The following is a 17,911-nucleotide window of genomic DNA, read 5'->3' as shown; positions in this document are numbered from 1 at the left end:
CAAGTCGCTGCCCTACATATCTGATCAACAGAAGCCTCGTTCTTGAAGGCCCATGTGGAAGCCACAGCCCTAGTGGAATGAGCTGTGATTCTTTCGGGAGGCTGCCGTCCGCAATCTCGTAAGCCAATCTGATGATGCTTTAATCCAAAAAGAGAGAGAGGTAGAAGTTGCTTTTTGACCTCTCCTTTTACCTGAATTAAACAACAAACAAGGAAGATGTTTGTCTAAAATCCTTTGTAGCATCTAAATAGAATTTTAGAGCGCGAACAACATCCAAATTGTGCAACAAACGTTCCTTCTTTGAAACTGGTTTCGGACACAGAGAAGGTACGATAATCTCCTGGTTAATGTTTTTGTTAGAAACAACTTTTGGAAGAAAACCAGGTTTAGTACGTAATGTTTGTCCAGGAATGCAAACCTTAGGAACCGATGATGTTCCTTGTGGATAGGAATATGTAGATACGCATCCTTTAAATCCACCGGGGTCATGAATTGACCTTCCTGGATGGAAGGAAGGATAGTTCGAATGGTTTCCATCTTGAACGATGGGACCTGGAGAAATTTGTTTAAGATCTTGAGATCTAAGATTGGTCTGAACGTTCCCTCTTTTTTGGGAACTATGAACAGATTGGAGTAGAACCCCATCCCTTGTTCTCTTAATGAACAGGATGAATCACTCCCATTTTTAACAGGTCTTCTACACAATGTAAGAACGCCTGTCTTTTTATGTGGTCTGAAGACAACTGAGACCTGTGGAACCTTCCCCTTGGGGAAGTCCCTTGAATTCCAGAAGATAACCCTGGGAGACTATTTCTAGCGCCCAAGGATCCAGAACATCTCTTGCCAAGCCTGAGCGAAGAGAGAGAGTCTGCCCCCCACCAGATCCGGTCCCGGATCGGGGGCCAATATTCATGCTGTCTTGGTAGCAGTGGCAGGTTTCTTGGCCTGCTTTCCTTGTTCCAGCCTTGCATTGGTCTCCAAGCTGGCTTGGCTTGAGAGTATTACCCTCTTGCTTAGAGGACGTAGCACTTTGGGCTGGTCCGTTTTTACGAAAGGGACGAAAATTAGGTCTATTTTTTGCCTTGAAAGGCCGATCCTGAGGAAGGGGTGGCCCTTATCCCAGTGATATCAGAGATAATCTCTTTCAAGTCAGGGCCAAACAGCGTTTCCCCTTGAAAGGAATGTTTAGTAGCTTGTTCTTGGAAGACGCATCAGCCGACCAAGATTTCAACCAAAGCGCTCTGCGCGCCACAATAGCAAACCAGAATTCTTAGCCGCTAACCTAGCCAATTGCAAAGTGGCGTCTAGAGTGAAAGAATTAGCCAATTTGAGAGCATGATTCTGTCCATAATCTCCTCATAAGGAGGAGAATCACTATCGAGCACCTTTATCAGTTCATCAAACCAGAAATATGCGGCTGTAGTGACAGGGACAATGCATGAAATGGGTTGTAGAAGGTAACCCTGCTGAACAAACATCTTTTTAAGCAAACCTTCTAATTTTTTATCCATAGGATCTTTGAAAGCACAACTATCCTCTATGGGTATAGTGGTGCGTTTGTTTAAAGTAGAAACCGCTCCCTCGACTTGGGGACTGACTGCCATAAGTCCTTCCTGGGGTCGACCATAGGAAACAATTTTTTAAATATGGGGGAGGGACGAAAGGAATACCGGGCCTTTCCCATTCTTTATTAACATGTCCGCCACCCGCTTGGGTATAGGAAAAAGCTTCTGGGAGCCCCGGCACCTCTAGGAACTTGTCATTTTACATAGTTTCTCTGGGATGACCAACTTTTCACAATCATCCAGAGTGGATAATACCTCCTTAAGCAAAATGCGGAGATGTTCCAACTTAAATTTAAATGTAATCACATCAGATTCAGCCTGCTGAGAAATGTTCCCTGAATCAGTAATTTCTCCCTCAGACAAAACCTCCCTGGCCCCCTCAGATTGGGTTAGGGGCCCTTCAGAGATATTAATATCAGCGTCGTCATGCTCTTCAGTAACTAAAACAGAGCAGCCACGCTTACGCTGACAAGGGTTCATTTTGGCTAAAATGTTTTTGACAGAATTATCCATTACAGCCGTTAATTGTTGCATAGTAAGGAGTATTGGCGCGCTAGATGTACTAGGGGCCTCCTGAGTGGGCAAGACTCGTGTAGACGAAGGAGGGAATGATGCAGTACCATGCTTACTCCCCTCACTGAGGAATCATCTTGGGCATCATTGTCATTATCACATAAATCACATTTATTTAAATGAATAGGAATTCTGGCTTCCCCCATTCAGACACAGTCTATCTGGTAGTTCAGACATGTTAAACAGGCATAAACTTGATAAAAAAAGTACAAAAAACGTTTTAAAATAAAACCGTTACTGTCACCTTTAAATTTTAAACTGAACACACTTTATTACTGCAATTGCGAAAAAACATGAGGAATTGTTCAAAATTCACCAAATTTTCACCACAGTGTCTTAAAGCCTTAAAAGTATTGCACACCAAATTTGGAAGCTTTAACCCTTAAAATAACGGAACCGGAGCCGTTTTAAGCTTTAACCCCTTTACAGTCCCTGGTATCAGCTTTGCTGAGACCCAACCAAACCCAAAGGGGAATACGATACCATGACGCATTCAGAAAGTCTTTTCAAAGTATCAGAGCTCCTCTCACATGCGACTGCATGCCATGCCTCTCAAAAACAAGTGCGCCACACCGGCGCGAAAATGAGACTCTGCTTATGCTTTGGGAAAGCCCCTAGAAATAAGGTGTCTATACAGTGCCTGCCGATATTATTATATCAAAATACCCAGATAAATGATTCCTCAAGGCTAAATATGTGTTAATAATGAATCGATTTAGCCCAGAAAAGTCTACAGTCTAAATAAGCCCTTGTGAAGCCCTTATTTACGATCGTAATAAACATGGCTTACCGGATCCCATAGGGAAAATGACAGCTTCCAGCATTACATCGCTTGTTAGAATGTGTCATACCTCAAGCAGCAAGAGACTGCACACTGTTCCCCCAACTGAAGTTAATTGCTCTCAACAGTCCTGTGTGGAACAGCCATGGATTTTAGTTACGGTTGCTAAATCATTTTCCTCATACAAACAGAAATCTTCATCTCTTTTCTGTTTCTGAGTAAATAGTACATACCAGCACTATTTCAAAATAACAAACTCTTGATTGAATAATAGAAAACTACAGTTAAACACTAAAAAACTCTAAGCCATCTCCGTGGAGATGTTGCCTGTACAACGGCAAAGAGAATGACTGGGGTAGGCGGAGCCTAGGAGGGATCATGTGGACCAGCTTTGCTGGGCTCTTTGCCATTTCCTGTTGGGGAAGAGAATATCCCACAAGTAAGGATGACGCCGTGGACCGGACACACCTATGTTGGAGAAATATCCTTTAATAAATCACACAATTCACAAACATACCACATTCATAAATGGGATCCCAGTAAATAAATAAAAGTCAATGGGCTGACTTTTATTTATTTACTGGGATCCCATGTATGAATGTGGTATGTTTGTGAATTGTGTGATTTATTAAAGGAAATTTTACTTTTTTACACTTATGTTTCTTGAGTTTCATATTAACGGTTGTGCTGGTTTAGCCTAGACTTTTGGAAACCCCTTATTTTGGGAATCCACTTTCTTGCTATGTTTGTTAAAATATAATCCTCTAGGTAGCACCCATTTTTCTTATAATAAGTATCTGAGTTTGAGTGCAGCTGCCCTGCTTTGTTTTTGTTAGCTTTAAAATTACACCCTGGAAGTGCCACTGCTCCACCGGGATCACCCTGAAACCGCCACCCCTTTGTACTGGGGATTCTGTGGTACTGTGGCTGCTATGGAGGTGCCAGCCTGTTTGGAGGGATGGGAATGGTGGGAAAATTGTGGGATTGTCCAGTGTCTTATCAAGATGAGCTTTGTGTATGAAAGGAGTGTGTGTTTTACAATACAATCAGTTCCTGTTTCACCTGAATGCTAGTTGTCTAGTTATTTGGGTGGGCTCCTCCTAGAATTACTTTCCAGGGCTACATAGCAGCCTGTTCCAGGCAGAGGAAGGACCCTCTACCAGTGCTACCTTGTCTGGGTAGCCGGGTCTGCCACAGGGTGGGACCCTGAATACTGGTGCTGTCAGGCATCAGGGGAGGCTATAGGCTGTGGTCACTTGCCAGCTGCATAGCTGCAGTCAGCAGGGAGGAAGCAGGACCCGTTTGGCGGAACTACCCAGTCGGGGTAGCTGGGTATCCATCCACAGCATCTATCAGAACGCCCAAGGATCTCTTGACCTTGAACCGTACTTTGGAACCTTGGCGTTTTTGCGGGACGCAATCAGATCCAACTCTGGAACCCACCACTTGAGGGTTATCTGAGAGAACACTTCCGGATGGAGAGCCCACTCCCCAGGATGAAAGGTCTGTCTGCTCAGAAAATCCGCCAGTTGGTCCACACCTGGAATGTGGATGGCAGATAGAAGACAATCGTGGGTTTCCACCCACTGCAGAATGCAAGTCACCTCCTTCATGGCTAAGGAACTGCAAGTCCCACCCTGGTGGTTGATGTAAGCCACTGAGGTGATGTTGGCCCGACTGGAATCAGATAAACAGTTGAGGCTACACTGATAGGGCATTGAAGATAGTCCCCAAATAGCTGCCCAGCCTGACAGGCTGGCGTCCGTAGTCACAATTTCCCAGGAAGGTCTCAGAAAGCCCTGAGACAGATGTTCCAGTGACACCCACAATGAGAGAAAGTCTCTTGTTAGAGGGTCCAGATTTATCCTCTGTGATCAATCCGAATGGTCTTCGTTCCCTTGACGGGAGCATACAAAGTTGCAGCGGTCGAAGATGGAACCGAGCAAAAGGAACAATGTCCATGGATGCCACCATTAGACCAATCACCTCCATGCATTGAGCCACAGTTAGACGAAAGGCAGACTGGAGGAGAAAGGCAGGGAATCTATTATAGTCCCTAGGAAACACATTTTGCTAGATGGAACGTTTTTCCAATTCACCTTCCACCCATAGGAACGTAGACAAGACAACAGCATCTTTGTATGAGATTGGGCTAGTTGAAAAAGATGATGCCTGAACCAAGATGTTATCTAGATAAGGCTCCACAGCAATTCCTGGGATATGATCACTGCCAATAGCACCCCAGAACCTTTGTGAATATTCTGGAGCCGTGGCCAGACCAAATGGAAGTGCAACAAATTGGACGTGCTTGTCCAGAAAGGCAAACTTTAGATACTGATGGTGTTCCCTGTGAATGGGAACATGAAAGTATGCGTCTTTCCGGTTAATGGTCGTCAAAACTGACCTTCCTGAACCAAGGAAGAATGGAATGAATAGTTTCCATCTTGAAGGACGGAACCCTGAGAATTTGTTGAGACACTTGAGGTCTAGAATGGGTCTAAAAGCTCCCTCCTTTTTGGAAACCACAAATAGATTTGAATAGAATCCTAGAACCTGTTCTCTTAGAGGGACTGGAACAATAACTCCAGGGAGTAAAGGTCCTTTACACAGTTTAAGAAGGCCTCCTTCTTTATTTGTTTGAGGATAGTCTTGACAGGAGAAATCTGCTCGTTGGAGGGCAAGACTTGAATCCCATTCTGTAACCCTGGGTACTATGTCCACCGCCCCAAGGATCTGGGACATTGTTTATCCAGACTTGACGAAAAAGAGAAAGCCTGCCCCCACCTGATTCACACTGAATCGGGGCGAAACCTTCATGCTGATTTAGAGTCAGCAGAAGGCTTCTTGTTTTGTTTTCCCTTATTCCAGGGCTGGTTGGATTTCCATGTGGATCTGGATTGATCTGAATTTGAAGAGGAAGAGGAGGACTTTTGTCCCTTAAAGTTATGAAAGGAATGGAAATTAGAAGTCTGATGACCCCTAGGTCTATTCTTCTTGTCCTTAGGTAGGAAAGATCCCTTTCCACCTGTAATCTCTGAAATAATCTCCACCAGACCATGTCCAAACAGAGTCTTTCCCTTATAAGGTAAAGTCAAAAGCTTCGCTTTAGAAGAGACATCGGCCGACCAAGATTTTAACCACAGAGCCCTGTGGGCTAGAACCGTGAAGTTAGACATTTTAGCTTCCAGACAAATGATCTGCATGTTGGCATCACAGATAAAGATATTGGCCAATTTGAGAGTTTTGATCCTATCTTGGATCTCCTCCACTGTAGTTTCCTCTGTAATAAGATTAGACAATGCATCCCACATAAGATGCTCCTCCTGCAACTGTAGCAATACTCACTGCAGGTTGCCACTGTAACCCTTGATGGATGTACTTCTTTTTAAGTAAGCCTCTAGCTTCTTATCCATTGGGTCCTTAAAAAGGAGCAACTATCCTCTATAGGAATGGTAGTTCTCTTAGCCAGAGTAGAAATAGCTCCTTCTACCTTAGGAACAGTGCATCATAAGTCACGAATAGAGTCGGCAACAGGAAAACATCTTCTTAAAAACAGGGGAAAGGGGAAAAAGGAACCCCTAGCTTTACCCGTTCCTGAGCAATAATTTCAGACATCTTCCTAGGGACAGGAAAACCTCCTAAGAAGATGGGGAATCATAAATTCTATCCAATTTAGAAGACTTCATGGGGTTGACAGCAACTAAAGGTTCAGAGTCATCTAAATTAGTTAGAACCTCTTTCCAGTAGTAACCGAAGATGTTTAAATCTAAAATTAACCTCTTCAGAGTCTAAAGATTTTACCTCCAAGGAGTCAGAGTCTTATATCTGACCTTCAGAAGATACTGAAGTATTTTCCTCATCAGACAATTGGGAAGGTTGACCAAAGCAGAATTAGAGGGGCCAGAAACCTACTAGCGGTCAAATGTTTAGAGCTTCTTTTACGCTTACCACAAGAAGGGAAAGCTGACAAAGCTGCTGTTACTGCAGAGGGAATTTGAGCGGCAAAATCCCCAGTTAAATAAACACCCCGGAGGTTGAGGAGACACAGAAGGTACAGTATGAGACACAGTTAAGGCTTGGGATGTTTGAGGAGAAAGACGAGGCATGTCACGCACAGCATTATCCTGAGAGATACTTGGCTCAGAAGGTAGTAACTTATCTTTAAATTTTAAAGTTTTTGATAAGCATGAGGAACAAAATTGCATTGGCAGGACAATATGAGCCTCTAAACATAGCAAGCACTTATCCACAGACATTGACTGATCTAAATCAAATATCAAAATAATTTGAGGTTGATAAATAGCCTAAAATAAAACACCTCAGATGCCGGAGGCTCTTACCGTACAAAGAGAAAAATACCCCAGTAGTAATTGGAAAGGCTGACTTTATTGATGAGTACACTGATCCTCCAACGATCCGCTTAGATGCGATTAAGGATCCGACCCAAACTCACGATGCAAGGCACTCCTACGCACCACAAATTCACTGAGCTCCGTCCGAAATAGCGGAAGTGCGGGCATCACATAAGCGGGAAGAAATACACTGCCCACTGAAAGGGCACGCAATAGAGAGGAAAACGGCTTAATAAAAACCGTTGAGCAAACTCTCTGTCCCACATGCCAAGTAGCATCATAAAACAAACCAATAAACAGAGAAGTGCTTAAAAACAAAAGCCGCTAAGCAAAAACTCTGCAAAATGTCCCAAGTAACGTAATGTTCCAACAATAAATTTATACTCCTCAACCAAGTGAAAATCCTTTCAAACTGTGAACCTTATGTCTCATCGATAATGCATAGCGGCTATTTATCAAGCTCCGTATGGAGCTTGATGCCCGTAGTTTCTGGCGAGCCTGCAGGCTCGCCAGAAACAGCAGTTATGAGAGCAGCGGTCACAAAGACCACTGCTTTATAACCTGTCCGCCTGCTCTGAGCAGGCGGACAGACATCGCCGGAAATCAAACCGATCAAGTACGATCGGGTTGACTGACACCCCCCTGCTGGCGGCGATTGGCCGCAGATCTGCAGGGGGCGGCGTTGCACCAGCAGCTCTTGTGAGCTGCTGGTGCAATGCTGAATACGCTCGCCGTATTCAGCAAGGTCTGGCGGACCTGATTCGCACTGTCGGATCAGGTCCGCCAGACCTTGATAAATAGGGGCCATAATGTATATTTGTCCCCAAAATTGTATCCTTAAACTATAAAAGGATAACTTGTCCCAGAAATGGATCCATAAGAGGATTAACCTCTTAGTGCTGCTGTCTTCAGTACCTAGAAGGCAAAGGCACTTACCTTAGATCCTGCAGGGCAGTGCTGCTCCTAAGGTGTGGCAGGTACTTTACTCCCTGTCATGGACCTGTAGGAAAAGTAAAGAACAGAGTAACCAACTCTGGCTTTTTTCAAAGGTGAAGCAAAGTGTTAAAAGAAAAGCAAAGACTACTTCGCCACCTTTTAACTGCTTAAAAGCCACCACTACTCTTACTGAAGAGATTGACATGGACACAGCTAAACCCCAATCCTTGCTTGCAGGGAAAAGTACCCATAAAAGGATTAATATCTTCAGGACACCAACTTCGCACATCCTCCATTGACAGAAGCAAAGAGAAGACTGGGGGTTATGGGTAAGGGAAGTTGCACTTAACAGTTTTGCTGGGGTGCTTTTTGCCTCCTCCTGCTGGCCAGGAGTTGAATATCCCACTAGTAATTGGAAGACGTTGTGGACTCTCCATGTCTTAAGAAAGAAAAGGTTTTTAAGTATTTAAAATGGCAAATAAATGAAGGAAAATATAGGTAAATTAAAATGTGAGAAGAGTAGCATGATTAACAGTGACAGTGAACAGTGAGGTGCTAAACAATTTATTATCTTAAGTTTAAACAAGGGAGGAACCAATTGGAGAGACATTGAAACACATAGAACATACAAGCCTATACCAATCACTTGGTTATCTCTAGATGATATAAGGAAAAAAACTTGATAATATTAAGGTAAATAAAACTCCAGGTCCAGATGGAATACACCCAAGGGTTCTAAGGGAATTTAGCATTGTCATAGCCAAATCTCTGCTCTTAAAGGGACATGAAACCCAAAAATGTTCTTTCATGATTTAGATAGAGAATATCATTTTAAACTGCTTTCTAAGTCTCCTCTATTATCTAATTTGTTTCATTATCTTCGTATCATTTGTTGAAGGAGCAGCAATGCACTACTGGTTTCTAACTGAACACATGGGTGAGACAATGACAATAGACATATATTTGCAGCCACCAATCAGCAGCTAGAACCTAGGATCTTTGCTGCTCCTGAGCTTATCTAGATAAACCTTTCTGCAAAGGATAACAAGAGAAGGAAGCAAATTAAAAAAATAGAAGTAAATTAGAAAGTTGTTTAAAATTGTATGCTCTGTCTGAATCATGAAAGAAAATTTTGGGGTTATACGTCCCTTTAAAATGCTCCTAACGTATAAAGGCTAACTCTGCTACATATCTTTCTCTGATAGTTTTTAACTGATAACAACTGCAAATCAATTCATTGTATACTAACATTATGACATAATTAATCCATTATTAAAAAAAACAAAAAGCATTATGAGCCGACAGTTCAGTGAAAACAAAAAATAATAGTTATTTTTGCTTTTCATTACAGTTCCCAAAGATACATTACCTTCTAGAATTATGACACCAAGGCAGGCGGCGATTGCTGTCCCAGCAATGAGTGACAGAAACAAACCGACAGGAACTGCAGACAAGGCAACAAATACTACTAGTGTAAAAGACACAAAGGGATGTTCTTCCAAATATTGTCCAAAAGGAGAATTCATAAAAGCCACCACCTAAGAAAAAACAAAGTGATTAAAGAGAAATAAAAATGGTCGAAATTTTTTTTACTAAAGCAATAGGTGCTACTATTTTTAAAAAGGGACAGCCAAGTCAAAACAAACTGTCATGATTCAGGTAGGGCATGTAATTTTAAACAAATTTCCAAATCACTTTTATCATCACCTTTGCTTTGTTCTCTTGGTATTCTTAGTTGAAAGCTAAACCTAGGAGGCTCATGTGCTATTTTTTAAGCCCTTGAAGGCTGCCTCTTATCTGAATCCATTTGGCAGTTTAACAGCTAGAGGGCTTTAGTTCATGTGTGCCATATAGATAACATTGTGCTCACATCCATAGGTTACTTATGAGAGGGCAGTGATTGGCTAAAATGCAAGTCTGTCAAAAGGATTGAAATAACTTAGATACTAATCACAGAGGTAACAAAAATATTAATATAACGGTGTTGGTTATGCCAAACTGGGGAATGGGTAAAAGAGGGATTATCTATCTTTTTAAACAATATAAAATCTGGAGTACACTGTTCCTTTAAGTATATTGCAAAGGTTGTTTTTTTTTAGTGTTTTATTATAATATATAAAAACATCTTTATTATTATTATCGGTTATTTGTAGAGTTCCAACAGATTCCGCAGTGCTATAAACATAGGCGGAATACAAGGTAACATTTATAGGGATCAAATGGGTAGAGGGCCCTGCCGAGAGTCACACTGTTGTAGTCAGCTCTTATGAAGGAGATCTGCAAACAGCTAGACTCAGAAAAACCACACTTAAATAAAATTAAGCATTCAATCTCCAAGCAGTCAGCTTCAGAGAAACTAGACTTGGATGAAGGAAGGGTCCTTGAAGTAGAAGGTCCTTCCTCAGTGGAAGTCTCCAAGGAGGCAGAGATGACATCTCCACTAGGTCTGCATACCAGATCCTGTGAGGCCAAGCCTGTGCAATGAGGATCACCGATGCCCTCTCCTGTTTGATTCAAGCAATGACCCAAGGAAGGAGAGCAAACGGAGGAAATAGGTATGCAAGACTGAAATTCCAAGGGACCGCCAGCGAATCTATCAGTACAGCCTGAGGATCCCTTGACCTCGACCCATACCTCAGGAGCTTGGCATTCTGACGAGATGCCATGAGATCCAGATCTGGCTGTCCCCATTTGAGAATCAAGCTGGAAAAAAGACTTCCTTATGGAGTTCCCACTCCCCTGGGTGAAAGGTCTGTCTGCTCAGAAAATCCGCTTCCCAATTGTCCACTCCTGGAATGTGGATCGCAGATAGACAGCAGTTGTGGGTCTCTGCCCACTGAATAATCTTGGTTACCTCTGTCATGGTCAAGGAACTCTGAGTTCCCCCCTGATGGTTGATGTAAGCCACTGGAGTTATGTTGTCCGACTGGAACCTGATAAACCGGGTCGAAGCCAACTGAGGCCAGGTCAGAAGAGCATTGAAGATTGCCCTCAGCTCCAGAATGTTTATGGGGAGAACAGACTCCTCCCGAGTCCATGTCCCCTGAGCCTTTAGAGAGCCCCAGACTGCTCCCCATCCCAGCAGGCTAGTGTCCGTTGTCACAATCACCCAGGTCGGTCTGCAAAAGCAGGTTCCCAGGGAGAGATGATCCTGAGACACCCACCAAAGAAGAGGAGAATCTCTTGTTGCCTGATCGAGATGTAATCACGGAGACAGATCCGCATAACCCCCGTTCCATTGATTTAGCATGCATAACTGCAGAGGTCTGAGGTAGAAATGGAATGTCCATGGCAGCTACCATCAGACCGATTACCTCCATACATTGAGCCACTGACGGCAGAAGAGAGGACAGAAGGGCCAGACAAGAGTCGAAGATCTTTGATTTTCTGACCTCTGTTAGAAATATCTTTATTGATAGGGAATCTATTATGGTTCCCAAGAAAACTACCCTTGTAGCTAGCATTAAGGAACTCTTTCCTAGATTCACCTTCCATCCATGAGATCGCAGGAAGGATAACAACATCCCCGTGTGAGAGTTCGCTTGTTGAAAGGATGGCGCCTGAACCAGGATGTCGTCCAGATAAGGCGCCACTGCAACACCCCGCAACCAGAGCACCGCCAACAGAGATCCCAGGAGCTTTTAAAAAATTCTGGGAGCTGTGGCAAGGTTGAATGGAAGAGCCACAAACTGGAAGTGTTTGTTTAGAAATGCGAACCTCAGAAACTTGTGATGGTCCCTGTGTATGGGAACATGCAGGTACGCATCCTTTAAATCTACTGTTGTCATGAATTGACCCTCTTATACCAAGGGAAGAATGGAACAAATAGTTTCCATCTTGAAGGACGGTATTCTGAGGAACTTGTTCAGACTTTTGAGGTCAAGAATTGGTCTGAAAGTTCCCTCTTTTTTGGGAACCACAAACAGATTGGAGTAAAAACACAGACCCTGTTCCTGCATTGGAACAGGAACTATCACTCCCAGTGCGGAAAGGTCTCGAATACAGTGTAATAATGTCTCTCTTTATCTGGTCTACAGATAATCTTGAGAGCAGAAACCTGCCCCTGGAGGAAAGGTCTTGAACTCTAGTTTGTATCCCTGGGACACAATGTCCACTGCCCAGGGATCCTGAACATCCCGAACCCACGCCTGAGCAAAGAAGGAAAGTCTGCCCCCCACAAGATCCAGTCCCAGATCGGGGGCAGACCCTTCATGCTGACTTTGAGTCAGTAGTGGGCTTCTTAGATTGCTTTCCCTTGTTCCAAGTCTGGTTGGACCTCCAGGAAGGCTTGGACTGTTCCTGCTTTGTAGAGGGAGAAGGAGGCTTACCCTTGAAGTTTTGAAAGGAACGAAAATTACTCTGACATCCCTTCTGCGAATTCCTATTATCCTGAGGGAGGAAATGGCCCTTTCCTCTCATAATGTCGGAAATAATCTCCACCAATCCTGACCCAAACAAGGTCTTACGCTTGTAAGGAATCGCCAAAAGCTTAGACTTGGACAACACATCCGCAGACCAGGATTTCAACCATAAGGCTCTATGGGCCAGTACGGCAAACCCAGAAATTTTAGCTCCCAGCTGGATAACCTGTAGGGAAGCATCGATAATAAAGGAATTGGCCAACTTAAGGGCTTTGATACTATCCTGGATCTCTTCAAGGGGAGTGTCTGTCTGAATAGAATCAGACAACGCATCAAACCAGTATGCCGCCGCATTAGTGATGGTAGCAATACACACCGCAGGTTGCCATTGTAAACCCTTGTGTACATACATCTTTTTGAGCAACCCCTCTAACTTCTTATCCATATGATCTTTAAAGGAACAACTATCCTCTATGGGAATAGTGGTTCTCTTAGCTAAAGTGGAAACTGCTCCTTCGACCTTGGGGATTGTCTGCCTAGACTCCTAAATAGAGTCAGAAATAGGAAACATCATCTTAAAATAGGGGATGGAAAAAAAAGGGATACCCGGTCTCTCCCATTCCCTAGCAATAATCTCTGTCGCCCGATCTGGTACAGTGAAAACCTCCATCATGGAAGGTACATCAAAATACTTGTTTAGCTTGCTAGACTTCTTAGGATTGACTACGACCGTAGAGTCAGAGTCGTCCAAGGTAGCCAAAACCTCCGTAAGTAACAAATGGAGGTGTTCCAGCTTAAACCTGAAGGATACAACTTCAGCATCAGAAGAAGGAGTTACACTGTCTGAGATTTCCCCCTGCTACCGAAGTATCTTCCTCCTCAGACTTCTGGGAGGGAACATTTGAGATAGCCACGACTGTGTCAGAAGCTTTACTCACTGATTCTTTACATTTCCTCTTGCGTTTTCCCTGCAGCATGGGAAAAGCAGACAACGCATCAGATACCACAGAGGACATGAGGCTAGCGATGTCTTGCAACGTAACTCCAAGAGGAGTTTGAGAGGAAGCGCAGGGCACTGCATGTGTGTGCAATAAAATTTGGGACACTTACATTACACAAATTACAATGTGAAATATCCTAACTAGAGAAACGCCATAAAGAAACTGGGTCGCCCTCCATATTGAAGAACCTGACATTGAAGCGCCAATCTTTAGACCTGATTCTACAAAAAGACTGTACAGGCTAGTCAAAGATTAAAAACCAAATATTTCATTTTTGCAAATCAACCAGATAGATTTCTTGCAAATAAATTTAGGGACAAAATTAGAAATATATCAATACCGACCTTACGTACGGTTAGCGGAGAATTGACCTTGCACCCGATGGAGATAGTAAATATATTCTCTGATTTCTATAGCGCTCTTTATGATGGGAACAAAGTTTCATATACAACACAAACTAGTAATCTCTTAAAAGAGTTTCTGGCTGAAGCTAAGCTACCAGAAATCTCAAAAGAAGATTTAGAATCCTTAAATTCCCCAGTCACCACACCAGAAGTCTTGGTTGCCATTAAAGAATTGAAACAGGGTAATACAGCGGGGCCAGACGGAATCCCTGGAGAGAGTACTACAAACTTTTTAAGACAACCTTAGTACCACATTTAGCTAAATTTTGTAACTGTATTCTACAGGGCAATAATATACCTGCTGAAATTCTCCATGCAAAAATAATAGTAATCCCCAAACCAGGTAAAGACAAAACGATGTGTAAAAACTATCGGCCAATTTCACTCATTAACCAAGATATTAAAATATTTACTAAAATACTGGCAAACCGATTAAAACACATATTACCTAAACTAATCCACCCAGATCAAGTAGGATTTGTGAAAAATAGAGAAGCGCCTGATAACATTAGGCGTATGGTTTCCTTAATAGATTATTTAGATACGACAGGAACGCCTTCTCTGCTGCTATCTTTAGACGCAGAGAAGGCATTTGATAGGGTAGACTGGAAGTATATGTGGGCGGTGTTGGAGAGAATGAGTTTCAAGGGCTCTTTTATGACTGCACTTCAAAACATATATTCTCACCCATCAGCTTGGGTGAGGGCGATGGGCCATCAAGCTACGGGTTTCCCCATTTGGAATGGTACCAGACAGGGATGCCCACTTTCACCATTGCTATTTGCCATATGTATTGAACCATTAGCATTACAGATGAGACAATTCCCCAGATATTACAGGAATACGGATCGGAGGAGAGGAGTATAAGATAGCTCTTTTCGCCGATGACGCGTTACTTTCATTAACCAAACCACAAATAGCGCTACCTAATTTACATACCATTCTAACGCAATTCTCATCTATATCAGGTTATAAAGTTAACATTGACAAATGTCAAGCTATGGCTATTAGACTCCCAAATCATACCAAAAAACTTTTAGAACTTAATTTCGACTTTACTTGGGTCACAAAACATAACGTACTTGTGGATTAGATTAACCAAACATTTCTCAGATCTTTATAAAGTTAATTATAATCCACTGTTGAAAAACAGACAAGATCTGCTAAAATGGGGCCAATATCGATTCTCTTGGTACGGACGTATATCAACAATTAAGATGATGGTGCTACCCAAGATTCTTTATTTATTTAGAGCTCTACCAATAAAGATCCCCTTCAGAGATCTGAAAAAAGCTCAAACTATGATTAATACATTTTTAAGAAACAACAAAAAAGCAAGAATATCACAGAACAAACTCACTAAACATAGATGACCCAATCTAAAACACTATTATCAGGCTGCTAGATTGGCACAGACGGTTCTAGTAACCAATAAGGAGGAGAGGATAAGATGGGTTAAGATGGAAACAGATATAAATTGTCTCACTACCCCAGAAATGATAATCACAGGGGGACTACTAAAATACATACAACATCCCCAGTAACGACACACATGTACACACAAAGGGCTAAATTAACAATAACCTTGTCTCTTCTTCCGGCTAATTCCCTTCATACACCACTAAATTGTGTAATAACAGTTATCCCACCCTCTGTATTAACTAAATGGGAGAATAAAGGCCTGTACCGGATAGCAGACATACTAGAAAAAGGGAAAATCATGCCATATACCAAGCTACAAGAAAAAATGAACCCACTCAAACTATACTGGTACCAATATTTACAATTATCATCCAACATACACACATTCTTGTCAAAGTCAATAGATGGGACTTCGACACAATTAGAAAATCTTTGTAGACTCGGCAAGAGGCCAAAAAAAAGCAATATCACAACTCTAATTATTCAAAGGGCAAATAGAATGGATCCATCATTGTATAATAAATGGGAATTGGACTTAGAAAAGAAATTGGACTTAGAAATGGAAATAAATGGAGAGGAGTGGAACAAATTATTATATAACTCATGTAGGGGACTCAAGTGCTGACATGATCGAAAATTGCTACAAAACTATATCAAGATGGTACCTAACACCGGTTATTACATCACATACAGTAATCAATGGCTCCAGCCTTTGCTATAGAGGTTGTGGAGCAGTAGGTACATATAAACATATGTGGTGGGACTGTCCCCACTCTAGGGAGGTTTGGGAAGATCTCTCTAGCCTTCTAAGCTCCATCTTAGAGGAACCAATAGGACTGACACTACCTCAGGCACTACTTCATGAATATAACAAGAAATTTAATAAACATATAAATCAATTTATAAGAACAGTTTGTACAGCAGCGAGAATATGTATCGCACGTAATTGAAAAGTAGGATCGCCCACAAAAGAAGAGATTGTTAATAAGATCAGATACTTTTATAACATGTATGAACAAGCAGCTCACATACAGGACACACTGACATCTTTCCAAAAAACATGGTTTTATTGGATAATGTACAAGACAAATGAGTGACGGTGGAACATTGGGAGCTGGAGTTGAGGGGGGAAAGGGAAAGCTTGTTTGACAGAGACAGAGATAAGGAAGAGGATCCGGTGGTCTGGCAGAAGAACCCTAAAGACAAAAGAAACAATAAGAAAAGCATCTATCTCAATCTTATCCATTTCTTACCCACATTTTATTTAAATTTTCTTTTTTTTTTCCTCTTACTCTATTTCTTTCTTACTATTTAATTTTTTTTCTTTTTATCAAACTTGGAGTCAGAACACAGTGTAATTATTCTTTAGATTTTTGATCAGGTAATATTGTGTTACAATGTTTGTATAGGAGACTACGAATAACTAGTATAGAATTTGTACATGACATACCTGTGTAATTATTGACTCAGTATGATCGTATTCTTCCCTAATAAAAAATTATTTCAACATAAAATTTGGGACACTTGAGGAGAAAGGTGCGGCATATATTGAACATTGTCATTAGACTCCTGAACAGCATCCTCCTTAGACAATGTTGGCTAAGAAAAAAAGTCTATCCCTGTAATTAAAAGATCTATCAATACGTGAGGAACAGAAAGGGATTGGTGGTTCCGCATTAGTATCAAAACAAACAACAAGTAACATTTTGCAGGGTCTCTTGGTCCAACTCACAATGGAACAAATTACGATTAAATAAACTTAAAGGGAGACTGAACCCAAATTTGTACTTTCTTAATTCAGATAGAGCATGCAATTTTAAGCAACTTTCTAAGCTATTTTTTTGGTTCAGAACCATGGAAAGCACTTGATTATTGGTGGTTGAATTTATCAACCAATCAGCAAGAACAACACAGTTTGTTCACCAAAAATGGGCCGGCATCTAAACTTACATTCTTGCATTTCAAACAAAGATACCAAGAGAATGAAGACAATTTGATAATAGGAGTTCAATTAGAAAGTTGCTTAAAATTGCATGCTCTATCTGAATAACAAAAGAAAAAAATTTGGATTCAGTCCCTTTAAATTTTAGATAAAAATTAAAAACACAAAATAGTTACTGTCTCTTTAAATTTTAAAACTTAACTTTTTCATTTTTTGCAGCAAGGAAATAGATAAACTGACACAAACACTCCGGACAACCTCTACATCTCAGCTTAGCTTTGCTGAGGTGCCTACCTGCACTGCTGACACTGGATAGTATTCCCAGTAGAAGCCGGAACTCGACTTGAAGCACAGTGAAAAGCTGTCCGGTCCCAACAACGCTGTATTAAGCGTTTATCATGGGCTTTTCCTGCTTCTGAAACTCTGCTATCTGAAACAACCCTGTCACCCCTCCAATTACAGGAAGTGAAGGAGAAAAGGCGCGCAACAGCAAATTGCCGCCTCAGCTAGCCCCGCCCATCGTGGGTGAAAACCACACCAAACATGAGCCTCCTTTGATACTCCTCAGCCCCAG

At 41.9% G+C, this 17,911-nt stretch overlaps 1 protein-coding gene across 3 annotated transcripts in view; it reads right to left on the bottom strand.

The window, feature by feature from the left end:
* Positions 1–17,911, bottom strand: part of LDAF1 (lipid droplet assembly factor 1) — a 159,663-nt gene that overhangs the window by 52,922 nt on the left and 88,830 nt on the right. For all 3 annotated transcript variants that reach the window (XM_053695043.1, XM_053695045.1, XM_053695044.1), the window contains exon 3: positions 9,577–9,745. In XM_053695043.1, the coding sequence (XP_053551018.1) occupies positions 9,577–9,745 (169 nt within the window). The remainder of the gene's footprint in view (positions 1–9,576; positions 9,746–17,911) is intronic.

This window comes from Bombina bombina, chromosome 11 (genome assembly GCF_027579735.1).
Source record: "Bombina bombina isolate aBomBom1 chromosome 11, aBomBom1.pri, whole genome shotgun sequence".
In the NCBI taxonomy this organism is placed as follows: Eukaryota; Metazoa; Chordata; class Amphibia; order Anura; family Bombinatoridae; genus Bombina; species Bombina bombina.
This window is presented reverse-complemented; position numbering and strand designations above follow the sequence as displayed.